This window comes from Scardinius erythrophthalmus, assembly GCF_964197995.2.
Source record: "Scardinius erythrophthalmus genome assembly, chromosome: 5".
NCBI classification, from domain to species: Eukaryota; Metazoa; Chordata; class Actinopteri; order Cypriniformes; family Leuciscidae; genus Scardinius; species Scardinius erythrophthalmus.
The window spans coordinates 19,168,190-19,193,963 of NC_138225.1; the positions used below are offsets into that span (position 1 = coordinate 19,168,190).

The 25,774-nt window shown below is 37.2% G+C and overlaps 1 protein-coding gene across 1 annotated transcript; it reads left to right on the top strand.

Moving 5' to 3' along the window:
• On the top strand, nt 1-25,581 carry ak8 (adenylate kinase 8; the record flags this gene model as incomplete). Its single annotated transcript, XM_081366231.1, has 13 exons — nt 1-84; nt 167-251; nt 596-645; nt 1,082-1,189; nt 2,209-2,277; nt 5,907-5,988; nt 6,154-6,225; nt 6,660-6,863; nt 9,471-9,602; nt 10,064-10,153; nt 13,306-13,447; nt 24,540-24,620; nt 24,733-25,581. The coding sequence occupies 13 exons, from the start codon at nt 1-3 to the stop codon at nt 24,989-24,991; spliced, it is 1,458 nt and encodes a 485-aa protein (XP_081222357.1). The 3' UTR covers nt 24,992-25,581.
• Nucleotides 25,582-25,774: the final 193 nt, after the last annotated feature.

Here is a 25,774-nt window from a genome sequence, read left to right on the forward strand (position 1 = left end):
ATGGATGCAACTGTAAGACCCCTCAGAATCCCTCCTGAGATGGCCATTTATGCAGAGAAACATGACATATTTCATCTGGTCCAGGTATAGACATTTTACTAGACAATTTTTAACAAGTTTATGATTATTAAATTCAATTTCACTCAAATAAATGACTCATTTGCAGACACTACTGAGAAATTTGATGGTGGACAAGCCAGAGGACCCCATTCAATACCTGATTAACTTGCTGAAAAGGGACAGTGTTGATGGTAAGATTTTTGTAATTATACGTGTGATAAATCCTTAAAAAAAATTGTATTTATTGTTTTAATTATCTTCTAAAAGCAATTCATTTTTACAAAAATATATTTCATACCACAAGATGGCGCAGTCATATATAATATCATATTTTACAAGAAGTTGAAGGAGCAGCGGATATCCAACTTGTTAATATTGTTTAGATAAAAAGGCTGTTATCATAATTATAGAATGACTGCCGGCGTTTTTAAACACATAGAAATACATTATTAGACTTAGCTAATTATCAATGCCATGATGCATCAATAATGTATTGAGGACAGGTTATTGATTTTAACAAATAAACTTGTTTCAGTGCCAAGAATCATATTATTGGGTCCTCCTGCGTCCGGGAAAAGAACCATAGTAAGTCATTTTAAGTACAAAATGATTGAGTAGCTAAATTAATTGAACTTTGTTTTAAGTTACAATTAAACAATTCAAGTGTAGCCTATATTTTTCTTGTTTATATCTTAAGGTGATATACAGTAAGTGCTCACTGTAAATAGCTCAGCATATAGGCCTATTTGTTTTTTGTCTGTAATTTTGTGCTTGTGCTTTCTTCAGTCTTGAAGTTAATTTATCAATAGGCCTGTCATGTCAGAGTTTCATCAGAGTTAAATGAAATAAGATATTCATCATAGTTACACCGTCAGGCCTCAGAGATTCCAATACGGCTTCACTCATCTTTACAGAGTTACCTGTTCTGGAGCACATCATGCACTTCCGAATATTTTCATTTTTGTCAGTGTTTCTACATTTTATATCCTGCTACAGATTGTCCTCTTTTGTCTTGCCGCAGGCTAAAAAGTTGTGTGAGCACACACAGGCCATTCACTTAACTTTTAGTGATATCTTAAAGGATGACAGTGACGTGACCAGAACTGCACAGTATCAAGACAAAAAACAGGTGGGGTCTCTCTTTCTCAGTCCCTTCTCTTGAAAACACACATAGCCTACTTCTATTAGGTTTTATGACTAAATTAGCCTTTTTAGCAGGCCTAGAACACGGAAGTCTGCATGTATTTGTGTGTATTACTACTTAATTGCAAAGCATATTTAAGGAAAAGTAGTCTGGAATGCCTTGATCATTATATTCATTTTAGATGTAGGAAGTAGGAAAGGTAATGTTGTCAGCATTAGCTACACTCTCTGGATGCCGGTAATTGCGGTCTCTGTGGTATTGTAAAGACATAGAACTGATTTTGTCTGAAGTCTGATCATGCAAATGCAATGCAGGCTAGTTAGTCGATAAATCAGGAGTTGAATAGAATTAAAAGAAAAGAGAGAGAGATGTGCTTAGGAAAAGTGCCTCCCAATGGTTTAATTATTCTAATTATCCTCTCACTTAAACTCGCCGTGGCCTTGAGTTTAAAATAGAACGATCCAAAAGATTCCAATTATTATCATTTTCACAAAATTCACAAAGGAGAGTGAGATGAAAGCAGCAGAGGATGTCATAAATAATTAGAGATTCAACAGCATATTTGAATGTGTTTGTTTAATAATAATTGGATTGTTTTGGTGGACAGTCATTTAGTAGAGAACAGATACAGTAAGTCTCAGGTAGGTTTAGAAGATAATGGTAGAGACACAAATGACAGTCAGTTGTTCTAAATTTCTATTCTATTCTATTTATTTAAATCTCTTTTTAAACGATTAAATTTGATTTAAACATTTATCCTCTGTGATTTATTGTTAATGCTGGTCTGATCAAAATAAAAAATGACGGAAGTCAGTTGTTTATTATCATTTGATGATCTGACTGGACAGCCATCAGTACAGAACTGTTTTAATTTCAAATCTTTATTATTATTATTATTATATTATATATACAGTATATATGTATATATTTGTTTTGTTTAATAATTGAATTGGATTAAATCATTCACTCACTGGGATTTATTGTCGGTAATGTTGGTCTGATAGAAGATCCCCAAAGACGTCTGGAGCCAGTTGATTCAGCAACGCCTTTCAAAACCCGACTGTGTTCGACGGGTAAGGACTTGCTTTTTCTTTTTCTTTTTCTTTACTTTTATTTCTTTTGTAATTAATTTCGAAAAATGAACACTGCGTGTTTTACTCAACCTGTCTAAAACGTGAAAAATGAAACAAGCCAGTGGGAGAAACATATTTTCATCCTGAACTTGCACGTAACCTCCACTTTTTGAACTGCGTGTAATGTTTGCAAGCGCGATGCCCAAATAATTTGTCATATTTTTTTCTTTATCCACACTCAACCTTCTACGATAAACAATTAGACGCGTGTTTCTCCGCCTCCCTTGAGGACTGCTGGGATGGGTCTCGGTGAATGCAAGACTGCTGGTGAGAGTTCTCGGAGAAAACCTTTCATCACCAGCAGGCCCCTCACCGGCTGCCAGTTACATGTGATCTCAGCACTAATGCCACTTAAGAACCTCACCGCTGAGGTGTCCGTTCACGTTTACTCTCAGATCTCACACCTTTTGATTCCTCCTTTCATCTTTCAGTCAAATCACACAATCAATCACGGACTCCCTGATCGTGTGTTTTTCTGAAGTGTCAGTTTCTTCTGTGCAGCCGCACGGAGGAATATGTAAATCACCCGACTCCAAAAAAGCATCTCCTTTTATGCCTCGCTAAACTCCGCAAATGGCTTTGCTCAGCCAAGAATCCCATCGCGAAACTTTTTCCGTTTGGCATCCTTTAACTTTCACCTTTTAATCTCAGTAGTTTGTGATTAGCAACTCCTTTGAATCTAGTAATGGATGTTTATCCCTTCAGGCAAACTGTCTGATAGTATTTATCAGGTTATTTAATTATTTTCCATCCTGACTGATCTGCATATGAGCAGAGGATTGAGGTAGAGTTTTTCCTCTGTAGATTTAGACACCTGACAAAGCATCTCTGGCTCACCATGTGGAGCCTTCATCTCATGGTCTTTTGCTTCGCACACACTTAAATGGGCCAAAGAATGGAATGATTGACATGTCACATAACCACTGGAGCCTAGACAGCTAAGCTTAATTGCTCTGCCACTGATGCCTGCGTGTGTGTGTCTGTGTGTGTGTGCTTGTCTACCTGTTTTTCCAAATTAAGCAACAATGAATGTTAATCATGCCTAATCTAGGTCATCTAGTTCATCTCCGCCTGTCACTGCTTCTCAAGCTGTCTTAATTCTTTCTCTCTCGTTCTCTCATGAGGCTGCTGTTTGTAAAACTTTAGACTTGTACTCTTGTGGAAAATCAGGAGAGGGAGCATAGGTAATGAATAGCGATTTATAGTAAAATGTCAATTTAATGAGTGCCTTTCAGTCCTGGAAAAAAGAAGAAGATGGACCCTAAAGTAAATGAGAAAAAAAGAAGGAAGGAAAGAAAGAAAGATCATGGGGTGCATGTCACAGTCATCCGGATCCCTAATGAGGCTTCCAAATAAAGTTATGCTGTTTGAATTTGCATAGTGTCTGTAATTCTATTTTGAGGGAGAAAGGAGGAATCTAAAGGAAAGTTTGGAAATTAAATATTCATAACTTTTTGAGAGCACACAATGCAAAAAAAAAAAAAAATGCTTTACGGAGTTGTTTTATAATCATATGGTTCAATTGAACAGCAATAAAAGATTTAAGGCAATTAAGGTACACTATGATTCAAAAGTTTGGGGTCGGTATTTGGAAAGAAGTATCAGCAAAAATCCTATTACAATTTAAAATAACTGTTTTCTATTTTAATATATTTTAAAATGTAATTTAATAAAAGTTGAACAGCATTTGTTTGCAATAGAAATCATTTGTAACATAGCTTTACTGTCGCTTTTGATCAGTTTATTGCACCCTTCCTGACCCTAAACTTAAACTGTAGCGTAGGCTATATTATATGTATGTGCACATTAATTGTACTAGTTTTTTAATTGCTTTTCCATATAGACACACACTCGATTTTGTCGCTTTGACTGTTGTGACATGTCTAACTGTTTCTTCAGTGTTTTGCATTATGAGTGCTGTGTTAAAGATATCATAGGGTTCAGCTCCATTTATTATTTGTTCATTTTATTTTATTTTAAAACTACATTAAAGCGAATCAGTGGTTATAAGTGGACAGCTAATTGAGATCTGATTGTTAAAGTCAAGTGGAGTGTTTTGCAGCCGCCACTGCTGCCATATTGTCTGTCTGTTGTGTGTTGGGGTCTGTGAGTGACATGTCGGGGCGCTGCTTCTGCTCCCCTGCCTTGCCTGCTGTTGGGCTGGCTGGTGACATCTGCTCCACGCATGTCGCTCCTGTGATAGCTGGCCTCACTGCAGATGTTCCAGTCCTGGGGTCTCTGTCTGAGCCCTCTGCTACTGCACCACGGCCCCTTTTGATGTGGGGATGAAACGGAATGGAGCAAGTCGCAGTGGGGCTGTGTTCAGATGTATGTGTGGGAGTTAATGTGCGCATAGAGCGTATGTGTGTACTGTAGTTTGACCCAAGCAAGTTTGGACTCTACCTAGGTTTCCTTGTCAAGCCTCTGAACATACAGATGCATATTGGTATATAATCTGCTCTTCAGCTGATTTCTGTAATAACTATTATTTCATCATGCTCTTCTAGAAATGCTGCACATCACCACTGACATTTGAGTTTGCTCAACATCCACCCTGTATTTTCCCTATATTCACGGCAGTTAGATTGTGTAGGCCTTTCATGCATTCTGTGCGTCAGGCCCTGCTCATGGGCTTCCCAGCCACAGAGGCAATCAAATGCTTAATGGGAAAGTAAGTGGGAGGAAACTTGCGCGCTGAGTTCAGGTGAAGCAAAGGATAGGTTTGCCGTTAAAGATCAAAGCCTGAAAAAACAAAGGCTGATATCAAACAGACACTCGAAACTGAGCAGCAAAAACCCACAGCTCCTCTGATAATACTTAGATCTATAAATGTTTGTTGCATATATTTATTTATTTTAAGATTATTCACTGCAGTAATAAGTTGGCCCCTAACAAGCACTTTTGGGAGATGGTTTCTTTGACTGTTCTTTATTTTACCGCACCATTGCACAGCAAGCCTTGGGATTTAGGAGACTATTAGAGAGGAGGAATTTTTTTTTATGGATTTGTAGCTAATGAATGATATGCATGCGTTTCCTTTCTTCTTATGTTATTTTTATTGCTAAGTGAGAAGTGTGGAGAGGAGCTGGAGAATTAGGCACATTTTCAAGGTTTTTATGGATTTAACCCTCCATTTGCCTCCCTGCATGAGACCCCATATGGGCCAGTTTTACTCCTTATTCATACAACAATTTATACATTCATTATTTACACTGGTACAGGGCAGCAATTTAAATGAATTATGCATATAAAATTATTCATTCAAAGCCTATTACTGTTTTTTAAAGTATTTTTCCAGGCAGGATATTGTTTTGTTTATATGAAAACTATTTTAAACAACAATTTAAGCACTGTAGCTGACCATGGGGAAAAGCAAGTGCATTTATAGAAATGTAAACAGGAGAATTGTGTGTGTGTTTATTTGAGACAAAATGCAAGGTTTCAGCTGTGTTAATGGCATTGTCTATCACTAGCAAAGTTAACTAATGTGTCATCAGAGAGTTTTATTATTGTTTAAAGCAAATTGTTTGTACCTTTTCAAGTGTGCATAACATGCATTGTATTTCCAGGGCTGGGTTTTGGAAGCCATTCCCAAGACGCAAGAAGAGGCACTATGTCTACAAGAAGCAGGCATCACCCCAGATCATGTTGGTTAGTGGCATGTTGTCCAAACACTTTGTTGTTACCAACTGAAAAAACAAGAGATTTGAATCAGGACTCGATAATGAGACCGACCAAATATCTCTCTGGGACTCACTATCACTCCCCAGAGAATGTGTCAAGCTCTAGTGCTTTCTTTTAACTCTTTTCTCGCAGTGATGCTGGAAGCTCCTGATGTCGTTCTGATTGAAAGGAGCTCGGGCAAGAGGATAGACCCTGTCTCAGGAGGTAATGTCTGTATGATCATTACACATTTCTTAGTTCAGAGAGTGGGACTGCGAGACAGGCAGCTAACATGCACAATTGTTAGAATGCATATCTGTGGACCTTGACAGCGCTCCGCTTGTTTGCCGAATCCAAATCGGGCCCGCGTGTCCTCAGGGTTTCAGAAAGCCCAGCTGTAATGAACAAAAGCCAGAGCTCCCTGCAGATTTATGATGGTGCGGATGCACCATTTCCACATAATTGCCATTTTCCCTTTTGTTTATTTATGATCCATATTTATGAATGTTTTTCAGGACATTCGCTGTCAAAATAAATGCTTTGGAAAACGTTTTAAAAAATATATATTTTACCCTCAATACTTTTACCTCAGCACATATATCCTGGAGTATAAATCATATCTGATGACCGTTCCCACATGCTTTCTTTCCATGTCTTAGATGTATATCACGTCACCTTCATGTGGCCTGAAAGTGAAGAGGTTGCACAGCGTTTAGAAACACCCATGACACTGATGCCAGCTGATCTTATAGCCAAAAAGCTGCAGAAATACCACACAGAAGCTCATGCTCTGAGGCGCACCTACCACAGCTGCCTGAAGACCATCAATGCTGACCAGCCCCATGTAGACGTTTACTCTCAAGGTAAACTTCACCATCTTCACCATCTTCACCCGCTCTCGTACCAGTGCCTTCCATCTGCATTAAAGGGATAAATTCTGTCATTTACTCACCCCTCATGTTGTTCCAAAACTGCATGTTTTTCTTTTACGGAACACAAAAGAAGATATTTTGAAGAATTTTGTATTTTGTTAGCCAAACTGTCTTAGTGACTATTGACTGCCATTGTATGGACAAAACAAATAAAAAATTTAGATTTTTCTCAAATCTTATTTTATGTTCTAAAAAAGGCCTACAGGTTTGGAACGACATATAAGTGAATAAATGATGACAGCATTGTCATTTTTGGCTGAACTATCACTTTAAATTAGTGTTTACAAATCTTCTTGTCAAGCTACTGACTTTGTATGAGGTATAAACCTGATCTTAGCTGGTATTTTCCATTGGGTGCTCATTTAATCAAGCCATTTGAATTCAAAACATAGGCTGCATTTCTAAAAATGTGTGCAGGCTAGACTTAGGTAGGTCACTGAGTTACATTTCGAGCTTTTCAAACATTTCTACTAATTTCTCCTACTGCGATGAACAGACATCTACCGCCCCTATTGGTCGGAGGTCAGTAGTGAAGCGGCTGCATTCAGAGGCTGTGATTGACCTGCTTGTCAGGCACTCTTCCAGTTGAGGAGGTTGCCTCGGGCAGCTCTGCAGGCACAGACTATCCCATGAGAACCTGGGCAGGGATGCGCGGTCCTCGCCAATTACATTAAAACCATCTGAATCCAACCTGTCTAAATATTATATCGCTCAACTTGACAAAATAATTTTGTCACTTCCCTTCCTTTAGTCGTGAGGTAGAGCTAGGCAGTGAATATTTAAACCGCTCTTTGCATACATCACTTTGACTGTAGCATTAGGCAGGTTTGCAGCATTTTGTGAAATTCATACCACAGTTTTTTATTATAAAGATGCATATTTATCATAGGAATGAGTATACATGGAACTGATTGCCAGTCATTGTGTATTATGGGCAGCATTTTTAGAGATGTTATAAACTGACCTCTGTCTATCACTTTTACAATATTTTGCCAGCTCAAGCTACATAAACATGAGCTGGGAGAAATTCAGATCCAATTTTGGACTGGTTTCTTTCCATTTCTCGACTTCTTATAGAAATTGGGCTTATCTGGGGAGAAATAAAGGCTCATTTAGTCTCATGGCACATTAGTATTAAAGCCTAAATGCTCTGTTGAATTACCTATCAAGGAAGCGATCCTCCAGCCTAATGGTTCTGCGCTGTGAGCTTGATTTGTAAATTGTACACCGCAGGACAGTGTGCCATTATGTCTAATAACTTAACTGCACCTGATTTTCTTGATTTGCCTAAATGGAGGACATTAAATAAATATTTGAGATAAACTCTGCCATAAAACATTCATAAACCCATACTGAGGAGCAAACAGCAATAAGGCTGTCATCTTAAATCTGTTTAGTGCTAATTCAGCATGCGGTTTGATTGCAACGTTGCTAGTTTCCCCCTGACTTAGCCTTTTAGCGCATTAACATGTTTCGCATATTAAGCATTTATCATGTTGTTGTATAACAATTAGCAGCATAAAGGGCTTGATGAGAGGAACTCATTAGTTATGATTAGGCTGTTGTTAATCATTGCACATTAGAATGGCGGCTCAGCGCAGGTTCCAGACAAACAGCATTGTTGTGAGTGAAACCCAACTGCAAACAGATGGCTTCGATGTGGATGTCACACTACAAGCAAATGCCCCCGTGGACATGAAAGGAAGCCTCTGATGATTAATTAATCAAGTGGCTTTATATTCAGTTTAGTGGCAATCTCTGTTTATGATCTGAGCGAATAGGCTGTCACCAGCCTCACAAATGTGCTCTATTATCTTACTCCATTAAACATTCAATATAGTCTACCGGTGCCTGCATTGTGTTGTTTTGTATTAAAGCATGGTGCGGTGTGAACGTAGGGTTGAAGAAAATTACATTTAATCTGTGTTGTTTGATTGCACAAACAAAAATGTTTTGTAATGCATATGCTACAAAAAGTTTCTATTCTTCAAAGAATCCTGAAAAAGATTTCCATAATATTAAGCAGCACAACTGAGTCCAATATTGATGATAATATTAATAATAATAATAGTAGTATTAATAAATGTTTTTTGAGCACCAAATCAGCATATTATAATAATTATTGAAGGATCATGTGACACTGAAGACTGGAGTATTGGCTGATGAAAATTCAGAATTGCCATAATGCCATCACAGGAAAAAAATCACATTTTTTTATTATGTTCAAATTGAAAAATGTAATTTAATCATTTTTTGCTGTATTTTGGCTAAATAAATGCAGCCTTGCTGAGAGGCTTATCATTAAAAACAAAAACATTTAAAAAAAACTTACTGACTCACATTTTTAACGATAGTGCATCTTTAATGCATTTGTTGTGGCACTGATAGCTACATTTAAATTTCAGCTTGAACAATAGATTTTAATAGGTTTCATTTATTCACTGAAAATGTATTTATCTAAGCATTGCTGCACTTTGTTACATATCACATCAAATTTCTCATTCATTCCTATATGGTTATTTTGTATTTACACTGCAGTGCTGAACTATGTCCGTACTCCACGTCACTCTGCCTCACCCTACACTCCCAGAATCCTACTGTTTGGACCCCCAGGTTCAGGAAAGAGTCTTCAGGCAAAAAAAATTGCTCAGAAATACGGAATTGTCAACAGTAAGCTCCTCCTCAACTCTACATCTTCTGTTAATTCGTATTAAAATCTGTCACTTTTCACCTGTACTCTTTCTCATCTGCAAGGTTCAACATAGTTAAAAATGGTAGTTTAGCCGAAATGTAAAATGTATTATCCTATTATGTAAAAGTCACCCTCTTGATGATTCAAACCTCTATGCTCTTTATTTTTTTTCTGTAGAACACAAAAGTAGACATTTTTAAAGAATCATTACGCAGCTCTTTCCATACATTGAAAGTTTATAGTGATCAAGCTCCAAAAAGGACACAAAACCACCTAAAATAATGCACCATTTTTAAAAAAATTTAGAACAACTTGAGAGTAAATCATTTTTTATATAATTGTTGAGTGAACCATTGTCATAGTAGTGTGTTGTTCATTTAAAAGTAGTATTATTATTGTTTACTTTCTTCTGTTCTTTCCCATATCTCTGTTGCTGTAGTTTGTTGTGGTGAGTTTCTGAAGGCTGTGTCAGCTGATGAGAACTATATGGGGGAGCTCATTAAACCCTACCTGGAGTCAGAACAGCAAGGTATGTCTCCTTACCTCCTATATACCTACTGCCAAATGGGTCAATCACACAGAACAAGTCAAACCCCAGTCTGTAAGATGCAGAGTTCTGTTTCCTGCTTTTGACCAGATAATTGGACCCCCCCCCACACACACACCTCATATTCAGAATAGTCCGCTCAGTGAACATGTTGTGATATTTTCACATATATGATATTGGTTTATGATAATTGTAGTGCAAATGATTATCATATAAATGTTTGGTTACTTTCCGGATGTCTAAACAAAATCACAGTACTTGCTGGCTTCTTACCCTATAGGTTTTGCATCTACTGTAAGACAACCATTTTTTATATAGTTATACACCATAATGCTCTAGTTGTCTTGACTTTCTGTGACCTTTCATTCATCCTCATCATTGTTATTCCCTTCTCATCTCACACGCTCTGTGTCTGCCCAACACCTTTCTTTTCTAAATCTCTCAGAGACCATAAGTATATATATAGATATATAGTCCCACCCCTCAGAGAATGCATTCAGCCATTGGGACTGCCAATCACTGCCTTTATCACCGCTCTGGCCCAAGTTACTCGCCTTGAGCAAGTTTTCATTAATTTAATAAAGATTCTCAAGGGATGCAAAGCACAGAATGTAAGCGTGCATTTGTGTGTGTGTGTGTGTGTGTGTGTGTGTGTGTGTGTTTTATTTAAAAAAAAATTATAAATCCTTAGCCTTTTCATTGATAGGGATAGTACAGAGAAGACATTAAAAAATGGGGAGAAGATGGAGATTGGGACTGGGAATGACGCAAGCCCGATTCAAACTTGTATCGCCTAGATAAGCACCATGTCATGTCTTTATTTCACATCCTTAACCTTAAATCAGTAGTTCACCCAAAAATTAACTTTCTGTCATCATCTGCCATAAGCTCATGGTGGTCCAAACCTGATTTTTTAATCTGGATTCAGCCAGATGTTGTTTTACCAATTGCGTCACACTTACAAAAACAATCTTGACATGAATTAAAAGCTTGCATAACACTCTGGGAAACCTTTCATTATCAATGTGATGTAATAATATAATATAAAAGTATATTTATATTGCGCATTATAGAAAACATTGTTTCAAAGCAGATTTATTATAAACAGGAAGAAAACAGCTGCAATGTATAATTATAATTATATCATATTATAATATATGGATAACCGTAACTAACATTATTAAAACAGATCCTTAGTTCATGTATATTGAAACACATTTCAACATTACATTAAAACTTTGAAACATATTTTTTTAACATTCATAGTAGAGCAAATATTTGTACATGAATTCTCTGTTAAGCGTGATACATTTTTGTGATTTATTAATGAAAGTTATTATAAAGTGCCACCAATTCATACTTCATCATATGGAATTCTGTGTAAATAAAACCTATAATGGCTCATGCTGAAGTCTTGAGAGTTGACTCAACTTAAACAGTTTTTTTTTTATTTTTTATGATCCGTCACCTCCGATAAGTACACATGCACACCCAATGTGATTGTCATATCTGTCAGAGCATGTTAAGTATCTTTTCAGCTCTAGCAGTATGTGTCACGTGCAACTTGTGTTTGTAAATTCATGTTGCGTGTTTGTTGAAGTAGCAATGTGTGCATAAGAAATGCTATGTAAATGTTTTGTTAGCTCGTATTTCATTGCCTTGTTGAACAGGGCTCCGGTATCCTGGGAGAAGGGGGATTTTTGTGCCTTCCCTTTGCTTTTCTCCCCCCTTTTCCTGCGACTGAGTATTTGAGGCAGAGAGCTTGCCTAAATAATTTACAAGTTGATTAATGGCCTCACAGGGGTATAATTAGGTGATGGAGAGATGGTGGCTAGTGTAACCAGTTCAGTGCTTCTGGGATTTGAGAAGCCAGATTATTAAGCAAACCAAAAAAAAAAAAAAAAAGTCTTAGCAGAAGTGAAGAAGAGGAAAGAAAGAAAGAAAGAAAGAAGAGGAAGCCTCTCCAGGCTGCCTGATGTTTGAAGCAGGGCTGCAGAGATAGGCAAGAGGCTGTGCGTGTTTGATGTGGAAATTGGACAGTTTGAAACCGTCGACTTTAATTTTTCACCAGCTGCAGGGACCCCCCTGGGTGCCAGCTTGCGTTCCTTAAAGAATGCTGTTCTATTTTCTCTTTACCCTCATTATTTGTTTGTCCTCCGCCACTCTCATTAGTTTTCCCGCTGCATTACAAACGCTACCCTTCTCTACCGCACTGTCCATCAGTTTTAAGAGGTGCCATCATCCCCTTAAACAATTCGCTCGTGTTGCCTGTCAGCTAGCAGTTGACTGCTTTTGTACTCTGAGAGGGACCCGTGAAATATCTTCAAAAGACAAAATGTACATACATGAATTTAAATGACACCGTGTCTGCTAATTATTTATCACCTCACATCTGAATAAACCTCCTTGATTTGATACAGATGCAAACAAAAGGCACGTCCTTGACAATACCGCTTGATGATGAGATCACTGATGCTTTGTATGGAGATGATGTTGTTTCAGTTCTGCTCAGACCATCTCCTTTAATTTAATCCTCTTAATGGGGCGCTCCAGCGCTCTAGATGGCCTCTACACAGTTTAAGTGAAATATTCATTTCCTTTTCTGTCCGCCTCTGCCCATGTTTTCGAATCAGATCAACTTTACTGTTTATTTGGGGTTTTAAACCCTTAAAACGGCATCCTATATCATCAACTTTAATATTTCAAAAAGTTCTCGTACTGTTTTTTTTTTTTTCTGTAAAGTCTTCTTCATAGTACCTAGAAAAAAGTAAACAAATGAAAGGCCTTTCTCACGTCCGTTAGATCTATAAGACTGTGATCTCACATCCTACAGGGAGAAACGTATGCAGTATTTCAAACAAAATGCTAAGCAGGTGTGTTTGTGTGCGTGTCTCGTGGGGTAACCCCATCTGAACACCGTGTTTACAGTATATAGGACGAGTGTCATTCAAAGGACATAGCAAGTTGATTTTCAGGAGTCTGAACCTCATTCTCGAAGTTTGCCTTAATGAGATTTCTCTTCTACTGTTTGCATTGTTGTATTTCTGTCATGTAATTAGGAAAAAACACAACAAATGTATAAATAGATGATAACTGTATTGTAACATCGCTGTATTTATGTTTAATCCATACAGTGCCATCCAGTATAGTCCTGCAGATCCTTAAAGAGAGACTGAGCAGGATGGACTGTACCACACGAGGCTGGGTGCTCCATGGATTTCCTCAAGATGTGGAGCAGGCAGAAAAACTCCAAGATTCTAATTTCCTACCAAACAGGTATATCAGTCACTATAAACTGATTTAAATGTCTATAAATATTGAAACTCAGCATTTTAACTGCCATGCCATAAAAGGCATATGACTGCACAGGGATCTGAACTATTATTACAATGATTTGTTCCAGTGGTTCTCTTTTTTTTTTTTCTTGTGTATCCTTCAATGAATATCTTTTGAAATAGAACGGTCAAAAGAACAGCATTTATTTGATCAGTCCTTGCTGAATAAAAGTTTTAATTTCTTACTTTTTTTTTTTTTTTTTTAATCTTACCAACTTTTTAATGGTAGTATATATCACAATGGGCATGCATGGCATATTTGAAATTAAGGAAAGCACTATATTTGAGAGCAAGGGGGTGTGCCATACTTTGAGAACCACTTTTTTACATTCAATTCATCTTTCCATTCCTGTATCGATTTCAACCTCCGCATCATCTATCCGCTGTATTCCCATTCATTGACCTGTCAAACACTTTAGACCAGTGACAGACATAGATGGAAACATTGGCGTTTAGCTAATGAAAACAAAACACTAGAGAATTTTAGAAACTGCACTGTGAATTTTCTGGTTATTATTTGTGATTTGCATCTCCTCAGCTATCCTAAATAGTGAGTGTAACTGCAGGGCTCAGATTGCCCTCTCAGATTACCCTTAACTCAACTGCCCTGGAGGATCTGATGGCACTTAGATTATACAACCTGTCCTCTGTGTGTGTCCCCTCATTAGAGAGCTCACTTTGAGGGTTAGGTCATCAGTGAAAATAACGTGTCCCAATTCTGTCTCCTTTGACACAGAAACAAGAGCAGGAGCACAAATCTGTGCAGTAACCAGTGTTGGGGAAAGTTACTTTGAAAAGTAATGCATTACAATATTGCGTTACTCCCTTAAAAAGTAACTAATTGCTTTACTTAGAAAATTGCTTTCTTTTAAAGAAAAGTAATGCGTTACATTACTTTTGCGTTACTTTTTATCACCTGGGATAGGCTTGTTTTTTTTTTTTTATAACAAAAAAGTTATATTATTGGGCAAATGTTCTTTATTTTAAGTTCTATATTTTGGTCAAAATGTAAATAATAATGCTGAAGGAAATGCAAATTCACGTGTGTACAGTAGAGGGCGCAGCTCAAATAATCCTTTCTGTTTAACTGAATCATCGAAGGTCAGCAGCAAGTACATTGGTCAATAAAGTGAGATTAAATGCATAAAATATTTGTTTTATTTAACATTTAATTATTGGAGGTCTGATTTAGCATTTCAGTGATTGTATTCATTTTGAGGATTTCTGAATCGTTTTTATTATTATTTTTGCCAGTGAGATGAGTAAATACTGACATTTAGTCTAGAACTACAATAACCATCAATTTACTCATGATTTCTCTCAACTTGAGGACAGAAGGGTTGTCCGTCAATAAATGGGAAAACAAAGTAACTTACTTATTTGAAAAAGTAAAAAGATATTTTGTTGTAAATTTAAATCCCCCTATAGTCAATAATTGTATCACTTAAAACTATCTTTGATCACCATATTTAAAAGTTTTTTCCTTAAAAAAAGTCATGCCTTAAAATAGCTTGAATGTAACTCTTCACCCTTGCCTCGTTTGTATACGCGGTTCTATGAATATGCAAATTAGCCCAGCCTCCACTCACTCAAACCAGCTCAAAGATCCACTCGTTGACGATCACACGTTGACGTGATTGGTTACAAGGTAGTTTGTGACGTCAGAAACACCAGCGATTTCAAACTGTGTTTTTTGAGAGGGTCTTTAGATCACTGCAGTTTTAAGGAGAAAATAGTCAGCAATGGTGTTGACTTTTAAATTTGCACATGGTTTGTCTTAAAGCACATTAAAAACACCATATAGACATACGTATTAACAACATTAAAAGCTTGATTTTCACCACAGGGGGACTTTAAAAGTAATCCGTTATTTTACCAGTTACTTGAAAAAAAGTAATCTGATTACATAAGTAACGAGTTCACTGCAGGGCCCCCTTTTCAGCCTGTTCTCATGTCCTGCTGTTTCTAATCATGATTTCTCACCATATTTACTAAGTTTTTATAAGCTCTCTGCTAAAAAGATTTGATCCCAGATATCAGCAAGCAGACATGGTGTCCACTTCCCTTGCCGCTTCAGCATAGCAAGGCCTTATTTCCTCCATTAACAGACCCTGTTGTTTGGGCTAATGGCAGGAGACCTCATTTACATAGCATTAGCGTAATTGATTCGAAGGGCCGCGGTTAGCCTGGCCCTGAAACAATGGGGAGATAATGTTTCAGATGGGCCAATGATGGCCCGATGGCGGCGCTGTACCTGACAGCTTTATTAATTAACAGCTCTCTGGTTACCAGGCTTTAGTGAGGATGAATAAGTCAGCTCCTCCTGGAGCAGTGCCAGGGCATGGGCATTTAATAGGTGTCACTGGCAGAAGAGAGAGGGGACAGAGTGGATCCCTTTACCCATTTCCTGAAAGGGCTCCATTAACAGAGAGTCGCTGCCTGCGATAAGTGCCAAGACAATGTTGTTTGTGTGACTCCAGAGGCCTGTTGCATGAAGTAGCAGTTTCAGAGTAGGTTTAGAGTTGACAATACCATTCAAATCCAACCTGGTTTAGATCAGTGGGTCGATATAAACACTCGATATAAACATTCTCTGTCAACTCAGGGTTTGATCCAGAGTTTGTGATTAATTGTGGAGCGCGAGCACCTGAAAATGTGACGTGCAGCGAACAGCCAATCACACGGAACATGGAGAGCATCAGTTTGATTGACTTCTCAAGAGAGAGCCGGTGCAATTCACTTCTCTGAGAAAGATTAAGAGATCGTTATGAAATATATTATGAATTTTAAATGCATTTACAAGGCAATCACTCAGTATCAGTGAATCTCATGTTGATCTTGAGTACCTATAGAGTAGTATTGCATCCTTCTTATCTCCAAAAAGTCTTTAGTTTTATTATACTTATAAAAGAAAGATAGGCTGTACCGAGTCTTTCTGGTGGTACAAAATATTCGGTTCCTGAAATATTTGGTTCTAATGGGTGGAGCTACCATGAATATTCACGATACAGTATCGTGGGCGGGGCGACCAACAGGCGAGTGGAACAGAAATTATTAGCGTTAGTGCCTCAGATCGTGTTTTGTTTTATGGATTATTTTTCAAAAAGGTAATAAAGTTGAACGAAGTTAAGCGTAAACTAGATATTTTATAAGTAATTCATCATTTATGTAGCATGTGTTTCTCAGTACTGTGTTTAGCTGAACTAGTAGCTACAGACCTGATCCTGTAGGAAGCGTTGGAAGACCTACAATAAAGGCATATTTCTCCAAATTTCTCCCAGATTAGTTGTTGTTGACATTCTATGCTATAGAACTGTTCATTTCTCATGAATGACTGAGATTAAGCTTTTTAATTTTGCATGTTTAAATAAATATTTACAATTATATTATTGTGTTTTTATTCTGTCTCCCAAAGTTGTCTGCATATTTTTAAAATAGAATTTAAATTATAGGCTGATAGCTCAAGACAACATACGAACATGGAGTTGCATGTTGCATGCTTTGAATGTTGCTTTACACTCAACTGGAAATCTTTTTGATACCATCATTCTTTATCATTTTTTTTATATCACAAACGTCATACATTATCAAAGGTTATCATAAATGTTAAGCTTCAGATGCATTAACAGTTGTTGTTTTTTTCTAGCAATGCTTTAGAACGTTGGTCAAATTAAGTGAAAATAACCATTAATCATAAAAATTAGGCCTACATCTTATCAGTTTATTAATGTTATCATTCTTATGTAATTTTTTTGTAAACAAATAAACACAAAAACACACTGGTGTAGTATGGGTCTACTAAAAATGAAGGAAATGTGTAAATGGAAAGGTTATAAATTTATATTTGAAAAATAATATTATAGTAAATATTTTATTAGTCTTGCTGTAGTAATTTTGTCCTTGATCCCATGTTTTTCTATTGTCTAACATCTTTTTTTACAGATGAATATGAATACAATATTTAATTTTAAGACACTTTATCTTACTATAAAAGTAATTTTGAGTTAATGAATGAATGCTTTAAAAAAAAACTCTATAAATTTTACACAGAAATATGTTGAGGCAGATGTTTTTGTTTTTCAAATTTAAACAGTATTGATAGTATTTAGGATAGGTAGATAATTTTATGTATAATATATTATAAACATGGTTTCTATGCTCTTCTTTAAATTATAATATTTTTTAATTATATGTCCATGACCCACCACACCTTAGAAACTTCTTTTCTGACCTGCAATTAACTAGTGTACACAGCTCTGGCCAATAAATAATTGGTTCATTACAGTTTGTGGAACATTCAACATTCAATTGGCTATGGTGATGTTTTAAAAGAATAACGAGTCTCAACCACAATTCATTTTGAAAAAAACATATACCCATACTTATTGAATTTGTCATTTTGGCTGTGAATAGGCCTATATAGTTAATATTTAAAAAATATTTAAAAAAATGTCCTTCTTAAGAAGGGCACAGAACTTCACAATCAAAGGTGAGTTAAGTAACACTAAGTGATTTCTCTGATAGTATCTTCAAAACATACTACTTTTAGATGAGGTATACTATATTATACAGTGAGGTTTTTATTTGCCCTGGGTGCCTTATGGCCTAAAACATAAAAGTGGGCTCTTCCTTGTTTGATTGCTGTTCAGTGCACAGAGCATGCCTTCAAGGAACATCTCTAATTTTCATTTTCAACCACAACGTCCTATATAGCCTATGGGAAAATACGTACAGCTCAGTTTGAATTTAGATCTACATTCATGGAGCAAATCCTAACCCATTATGTAAAATAGTAACCATTTTGTCACCAAACTTGGCTGTGACTACTGAGGTCAGAAAAGGGAAATATTACTACAACAGGAAAGGCAAACAATAAACTTCTATCAAGACTACAAATTGCACAAACTAAGTAGCTTGTATACATCAATACAATTGAAATAATTATCACTTAATTTGACCAACGTTTTAAAGCATTGCTAGAGAAAACAACTGTTAAGCATTAGATCTGCAAATCCGGCAAATACTTCCCAAAAGCCGAGCACAGCGCTTTGATGGGCATACTGCTTTCGCTCTCTCGCTCTGGTCTACGGGTGCGCGCACGCCCTTACGGAAGAAGTGCCCTTAGGACCCATATAAGGAAATTCCGCCCCATCTGACGTCACACATGCCCATAGAGACAGAGCGCAACGCGTTATAATCTGAAGACCACGCCCACCGGGGGGGGAGGGGAAACAGTCCAGCGGTCTCCATTGACTTTGCATTGCGAGAGGCTGCCTCCTTGTCATTTCTTGCTTCTAACAAAAGACAGAATAATGCCTAAAAGCTGCTATGTGACAAGGTGTACAGCAAACAAGCTAAGAAACCCAGAAATAAGTTTTCATAAGCTGTCGACCCCAAAAAACGAGCGTTTGAGGACATAATTTTAGTAGTTTATTTCATAGTTCTGTGAATTTTTTATATAATTTTTCATGTTACGAGTTTGACAGTATATGGTATGATTTTTTCGGCTAGCAGTTGTGGAAAAGACATAACGAGAAAGACTACATGTCGCCTATGTGACGTCACCCCATAAAGTTGACTTACCTGTGGTTTTCGCCAACCTCAACGATTTTGTCCTCTCCCTGAAATAAGGCGGTGAAGTGCACCAAAGACACAGCCATGTTTAGCGGGATCCGTGAGCTAGTGTCCGTGTGCTAGTGGTGGTGACGTTTCAAACGCGTCGAAAGCAGCGAAGAGTTGTAGTCCACAAAGTGCTCTCACACAAAGTCTAACCGTATCAAACTTCTACCCGCTAAATTGTAGCATTCTTTACACGAAAAGTTCTATAAAAAATTCACAGACAACATATGTTCACATTCATGGCACAATTCAAACGGGACCAGAAAATAATGATTTTCTCCCATTCACTTGCATTGACGATTTTTCAACCTAGAGGTCCAGTGGGGTTAGCGGAAGGGGCGGGACTTACCAGCTCTATACTCGAAAAAAACTTTCCGAAACTTGTGACAAACCGGAAGGAGTATTTTTGGCACAGAAATACTCAATCAAACGTACAACTTAATTTTTGAAACTTTGTCCATGTTTAGCATGGGAATCCAACTCTTTAACAGTGCAAAAAACTCAGTATGCATGAAATAGCATTTCACCCCCCCTTTAAATAATACGAATATATATAGGCTCAAAAAGAGCTAAAAAGGAAACACGTAAGCTTAATCAGTTTAAAAGCTTTATATGCACAGTTTTGAAGCTTGTAATTATATGTATTTAAATGCAAAGTTCAATATCATTTGTCAGTTCATATACAGTGAGGAAAATAAGTATTTGAACACCCTGCTATTTTGCAAGTTCTCCCACTTGGAAATCATGGAGGGGTCTGAAATTGTCATCGTAGGTGCAGACTAACAGGTCTTTGAGGGTCAGAATTCTAGCTGATAGACAGGTGTTCAAAATACTTATTTGCAGCTGTATCATACAAATAAATAGTTAAAAAAAATCATACATTGTGATTTCTGGATTTTTTTTATTTAGATTATGTCTCTCACAGTGGACATGCACCTACGATGGCAATTTCAGACCCCTCCATGATTTCTAAGTGGGAGAACTTGCAAAATAGCAGGGTGTTCAAATACTTATTTTCCTCACTGTAAATATATGTATATAAATAATTAGCAGCAAAAGATAGGTAATTTTGTCACTATATACTGCTATAATTTGAAGCAAGAGATACAGGGGTAGTGGCTTTATTGCATCAGACATGTATCACTTTGCTCACAACTGACTGGTCCAGTTTTGGTTTGCGACCTCTAACCCAGAATAAAACCTGCTCTGGTTTTATTGTATTTTGCTGTGTCTTGTTTAAATATACATACAGTAATGACCTGTTTGCCTTGCTGAAGTTATAGTTGCAGGCGATCCAGTGTAGTGGCTGTCTGTTCCAGTTAGTGGCATAGTCTTTTGTCATGTAAAGGAAGTTACTTGATCCATGAAAGACGAAAGAGGAAGAAAAGGAAAAAGGACGCTCGCTAATGAAGTTACCTCATCAGATAAATGAAGATGCCTTTGCCTCTGGTTTCTCATGCCGCAATCATCCGATCCTCTTTCAAAAGCTGATCAGTCACAGTTAGCCATGGATGTATGACACTTTGTTAAGAAGGAAATCTAAAATAAGTATCTATTGTTACGTACAGCAAAGTTTGAGGCAGTGGTATTCAACCTTTTGACAATATTTTAAGGCCTTTTTTGAAGATTTTTCCTGAAGATTTGTGGGATTTAATTTTACTCCCAATTTTTAACGATAAAATATTTTAGATCTTGAAAATAACTATACAAATGTATATTCATCATTAAAAATGCCCATGGAGTTATAAGATTTTGTTCATTTCCGGGTCTAGAAATTACAATTTTGAAATTAGGCTAATTACAGTAATTAAGCTATTTAAAATTAGCATATTTTAATGCTTGTTTTCTCTTATTTAAAATAATTATAATTCATTTAATTCTTGAGGCCCCCTTGGAAGTTTGCTGAGGCCTGGTTGAGAACCACTGGTTCACTGGATACAGATTAATTTCAAAAGATTAAAATTATGTCATCATTCCAAACTTATATGACTTTTTAGGTAAATATCTTGGCCACTTTTTTCATATAATGAAATTGAAATGACAAAAAGTACCATAAAAGTATTATAAATAGGTCTTTACAGCTATATTTCAAAACTTCTGAAGCTGCGCAGTAGATTTCCGTGAGGAACAAAAAAAATTTTATCCTTTGCAAATCATGACATCTGCCCTAGTCATGAGTGAATAGGAATGTCTGATTTATTATTCTTTTAATTCGGATCCTTTCAGTGAATCATTTGATCCAGTTCAATGAACATGTCTCAATGATTCATTCATGAATCAAACTGATCCAGTTCTTGAATTCAACTCTTTGGTCTGTTTCACAAAATTATTGTTTGACTTCAAAAGACCTGAAATATAGAACACAGGCCATATGGATCAATTTTATGGGCCTTATTTTGTCATAAAGTTTGACCGCCCTTATTCATTTTCACTTTCAAGGAAAGGTAGCATAATACCTGAGCTTCTCTTTGGACCCATGTCCAAACCCCTCATACATGATCATTCTCAGACTGTACAGCAGGTCATTTTTACTTCGTTTGTTTCGCTGGTCTCACTCCCACCCCTCCTACCAGTCTTTAACTACTCTCCAGTTTGGCTAGTCATCAGCCTCTTACAGCCTTGACACACTTGCAAACAATCAGAGTCTTTGGAAGCTCTGAAATATGCATGGCTACCTGTGACAGGTAGATAAAGAAGAGCAATTAGCCATGTAATCTAAGAGTCTGGCCCATTTACCTGCTCTAGTCCCGTCCTTGCCTTGCCTTGCCCTGCCCTACCCTCTCTCTCCCTCTCTCTCCCTCCCTCTCTCTCTCTCTCTCTCTCTCTCTCTCTCTCGTTCTCTCTCTCTCTCTCTCTCTCTCTCTCTCTCTCTCTCTCTCTCTCTCTCTCTCTCTCTCTCTCTCTCTCTCTCTCTCTCTCTCTCTCTCTCTCTCGTTCTCTCTCTCGTTCTCTCTCTCGTTCTCTCTCTTTCCACTTGCACCGAGCTCTAGCTCTCTATTAGTAAAACGTATTTCATGTGTCCGCTCCCCATCAAATCAAGCAACACTTCCTCTGATTGGCTTATCAATTATACAGCAGGGGCAGCATTACAATTTAATCAGTGGTAAACATTGCCGTGGCCACCTGTAAAGAATCTTTCCCTCATTAATTTCTTAATTTGGAGAGATAGAAAGGCAGGCAGAGGGGCCGACGGGAGCGGCAGCGCTCCGAGAGATCGGATAGACAGAGACCTTCTTGGATCACTTCAGCTCAGCGAGTAAACTGAAGAACAAAAGGGTCAAAGGTTACCACCATCTACTTAATGTATACCGTATACCAGTGGAAGAATAGAAACCGCATTCGCGCACACACACGTACTGACGGTAGGATATGCTAAGACTAGATTCAGGATCATTTGTAGCAGCTGAGGACTGTCAGGCTCTTGTTATCTGCCTTGTTTTAGTCAGTCATTTGTTAGAGGATCTCAAGCTGTCATCTAAGAAACATCTAATGTAAATCAATTCATCTTGTACAGCTCCCCCCACATAAAAAGTGGGGGGAATGAGAAGAAAGACGAACACAAGCCCCCACCCTCCCATCCTCCAGCCCCAGACACAACGCACCATCCTTTTGCTCCTCCAGATTTATAAATATTTCATGAGGAAGCATAAATATTAATTCTAATAGCTTTGCAGAGTAGTTATTATTTCTTTTTTAAGACAAATATTCATTAAAAATTGAGAGAAACCTTTTTCTGAAATGATTAAACCTACACACACACACACGCACACATTATTATGGCTCTTAAACACTTCAAGTATCTAGCATTTTCAGTCCAGACTAATAGTCAGTTAAAGCACCATGTCTCCTTTGTCCATTTCAGATGGCCCCATGGTTCACAGTGGTACTGAGAGCCAGGATCACAAAGACATTTAAATATTTTATCAAAAGCACCAACTTAGATCTCTTTCTCCCTTTTTCCTTAGTTTCTCAACCCCTTTTGGTTGAAAAGGAGGCCTTATGATGTACAATTCCTATTTGTCTTTATCTATAGCTTGAATTGGTCCAAAATCGCATCTCACCACAATCTCAGTCTGTGTAAAATGCTTAGGTGGCTAAAGATTAAATAATGTGGTTGAGGCTGTGAGGCTCCTGTCCTCTGGAGGCTTGGATTAAATAATTTGGGATAAGACTGGCATGTAAACCTCCCCACCTGACCACACCATTAGGCCCACTTTGTGTCTGGACAATGTCAAAACACAATGACCCCTGGGTAGAAACCCTAACATTCCTCTGTTGAAGTCCTCTCATGACCCAGGAGAGTATCCCGGTTTTCCATTATTTTCTTCATCATTTATTTAGCTCTAATACTAGCACATTATGATGATTTCTCTTTGAATGCTAGATGGAGTCTGTATGTAATAGAATAATGGATTGATATGGTTTTCGCATGACATGTTATGATTTCTGAAGACATTTTGAGAATCGTAATGAGTTTGACAATTCTGGTTCTGCTAAAGGTACGCTGCTGTTCAAAAGTTTGGGGTTTGAAAGTTTTTTTCATGTTTTTGAAGTCTCCTAAGCTCAACAAGGCTGCATTTATGTGATTAAAATATATTGTGAAATATTACAATTTAAAATTGTCAGAAATCATTCTAATATGCTGATTTGCTACTTAAGAAACTTTTCTTATTATTATTATTAAAGCAGTAGTGCTGCTTATTATTTTGTGGAAATCGTGGTTCGCTTTTTCCGGATTCTTTCATGAATAGAATGTTTAAAGGAACTGAATTTATTTGAAACAAAAATCTTTTGTAACATTATAAAAGTCTTTACTGGCACTTTTGATCAATTTAATTCTAAATAGATGTATTAATTTCTCACAAAGAAATACGTCTTAATAATGCCAGTCCTTTGAAAAATAGTGTATGTTTACACAGACTTTAAATTACCACTCTTTTGGCTGTTTTTGTAGAATATTGCATTCATTTATTTTATAAAATACCACTGACAAAATGCATAATGCTTATCTTTACCTATATGACTGGTCTCACGGTTAGTTAAGCTAAGATTGGTTGATTTTCTAAAAACAAAAAGTCAGATTATACTGATTAAATTATTTTTTGATTCATTAAACATCATTGTTCTATTATTGGACTACACTGATCGCACCCCCCCTCTTTCTCTTTCTCTTTCTCTTTCTCTCTCTCTTTCTCTCTCTCTCTCTTTAATGGATCCAGTTCCCAAGCTTATTTGTGGGGTTTTGTCTTTCATTATATTTGAATGAAATTGTATCAGTCTTTATTAGACCATGGTGACTTTTGTGTGTGTGGTATATAATATTTTTACCAAGCAATATCTTTACTCAAGCAATTTGAGAGAATAACAGATATCATGACAGACTTCCACATGATCTCTGCCTCTGTCCCCTCTAGGGTCTTCTTCCTGGAGATGACTGATGACATTGCTATCGAGAGGGTAACACTTAGGAGTGTGGATCCTGTGACTGGAGAATGGTGAGAAGGACCTTCTGCTTAGCAAATTGTAAATTTGTATGCAAAGAAACCATTCCTTCAGGTTCAACTAAAAACATAAATGCGTTCTGAATGTTGCGTTTGAACTCTGCAGGTATCACACCGTGAATAAACCCGCCCCTGGTCCAGAAGTGCAGGCCCGGCTTCGGTTTGACCCGAGGAATTCAGAGGCACGGCTGCTAAAAAGGCTTAAGGATTACAGGAGCCATGCAGTGGACCTGCAGGCCTTTTACCCACAGGCAGTGTATATCAATGCTGACCAGGACCCACACACCGTGTTTGAGTCACTGGAGAGTAGGCTAGTGGGCCGACTACCCAAAGTCCTGTCTAACCAAGAAACATATGAGGGCTAATCCTCTTTAAAACACTGTTAGAGGGATACTCCACCTAAAAATTTTAATTCTCTCACAGTTGACGTACCCTCATGCCTTCCCAGATGTAAATGACTTTCTTCTGTGGACCAAATGTGGAGATTTTTAGAAAAATAATCAATCTCTCTGAGGCCATATAATGCAAGTGAATGTATCCCTTTAAGTTGACGCTTCAAAACCTACACAAAACAAACACGACTGTAATCCATACGACCCCAGTGGATAAATCAATATCTTCTGAAATGATTGTTTATCGTTTGTTTTGTTTTGCACACATTTATCGTTTTGCTTCAGAAGACATCGATCCATCCTCTGCCATTGTATGGATTACCTTTGTGTTGGTTTTGCATGGTTTTTGAGCCATCAACTTTGAGGCTTGCATTTAAATCTCTGTTTGTGTTCCACAGAAGAAAGTTAGTCATATACATCTAAGAATTTTTATTTTTGGATGGAGTATCCCTTTAAGAATACACCGCTTTAATGCAAATTCTAGATCTGTTTTTTTGTGCTTTTATTTCTCTCCTGTCATTTGTACATCTGAAAGGCTACTTAATAAATTTCTTTTAAATTTGACTTTAGTTCTCTTTTCTTGGTCATAGTTATATCTTATATTTTAATGAACACTGACATGTCTCCAAATACATCATGGAAAAATACATCACTCAACTGATGTAGTCATTCTTGCCGTCTGACTGTGTGTGAGTTCATGAGAGTGCATTGCACATGCTAATTCGACATATGATTAATTAACATAACGGGAAAAAG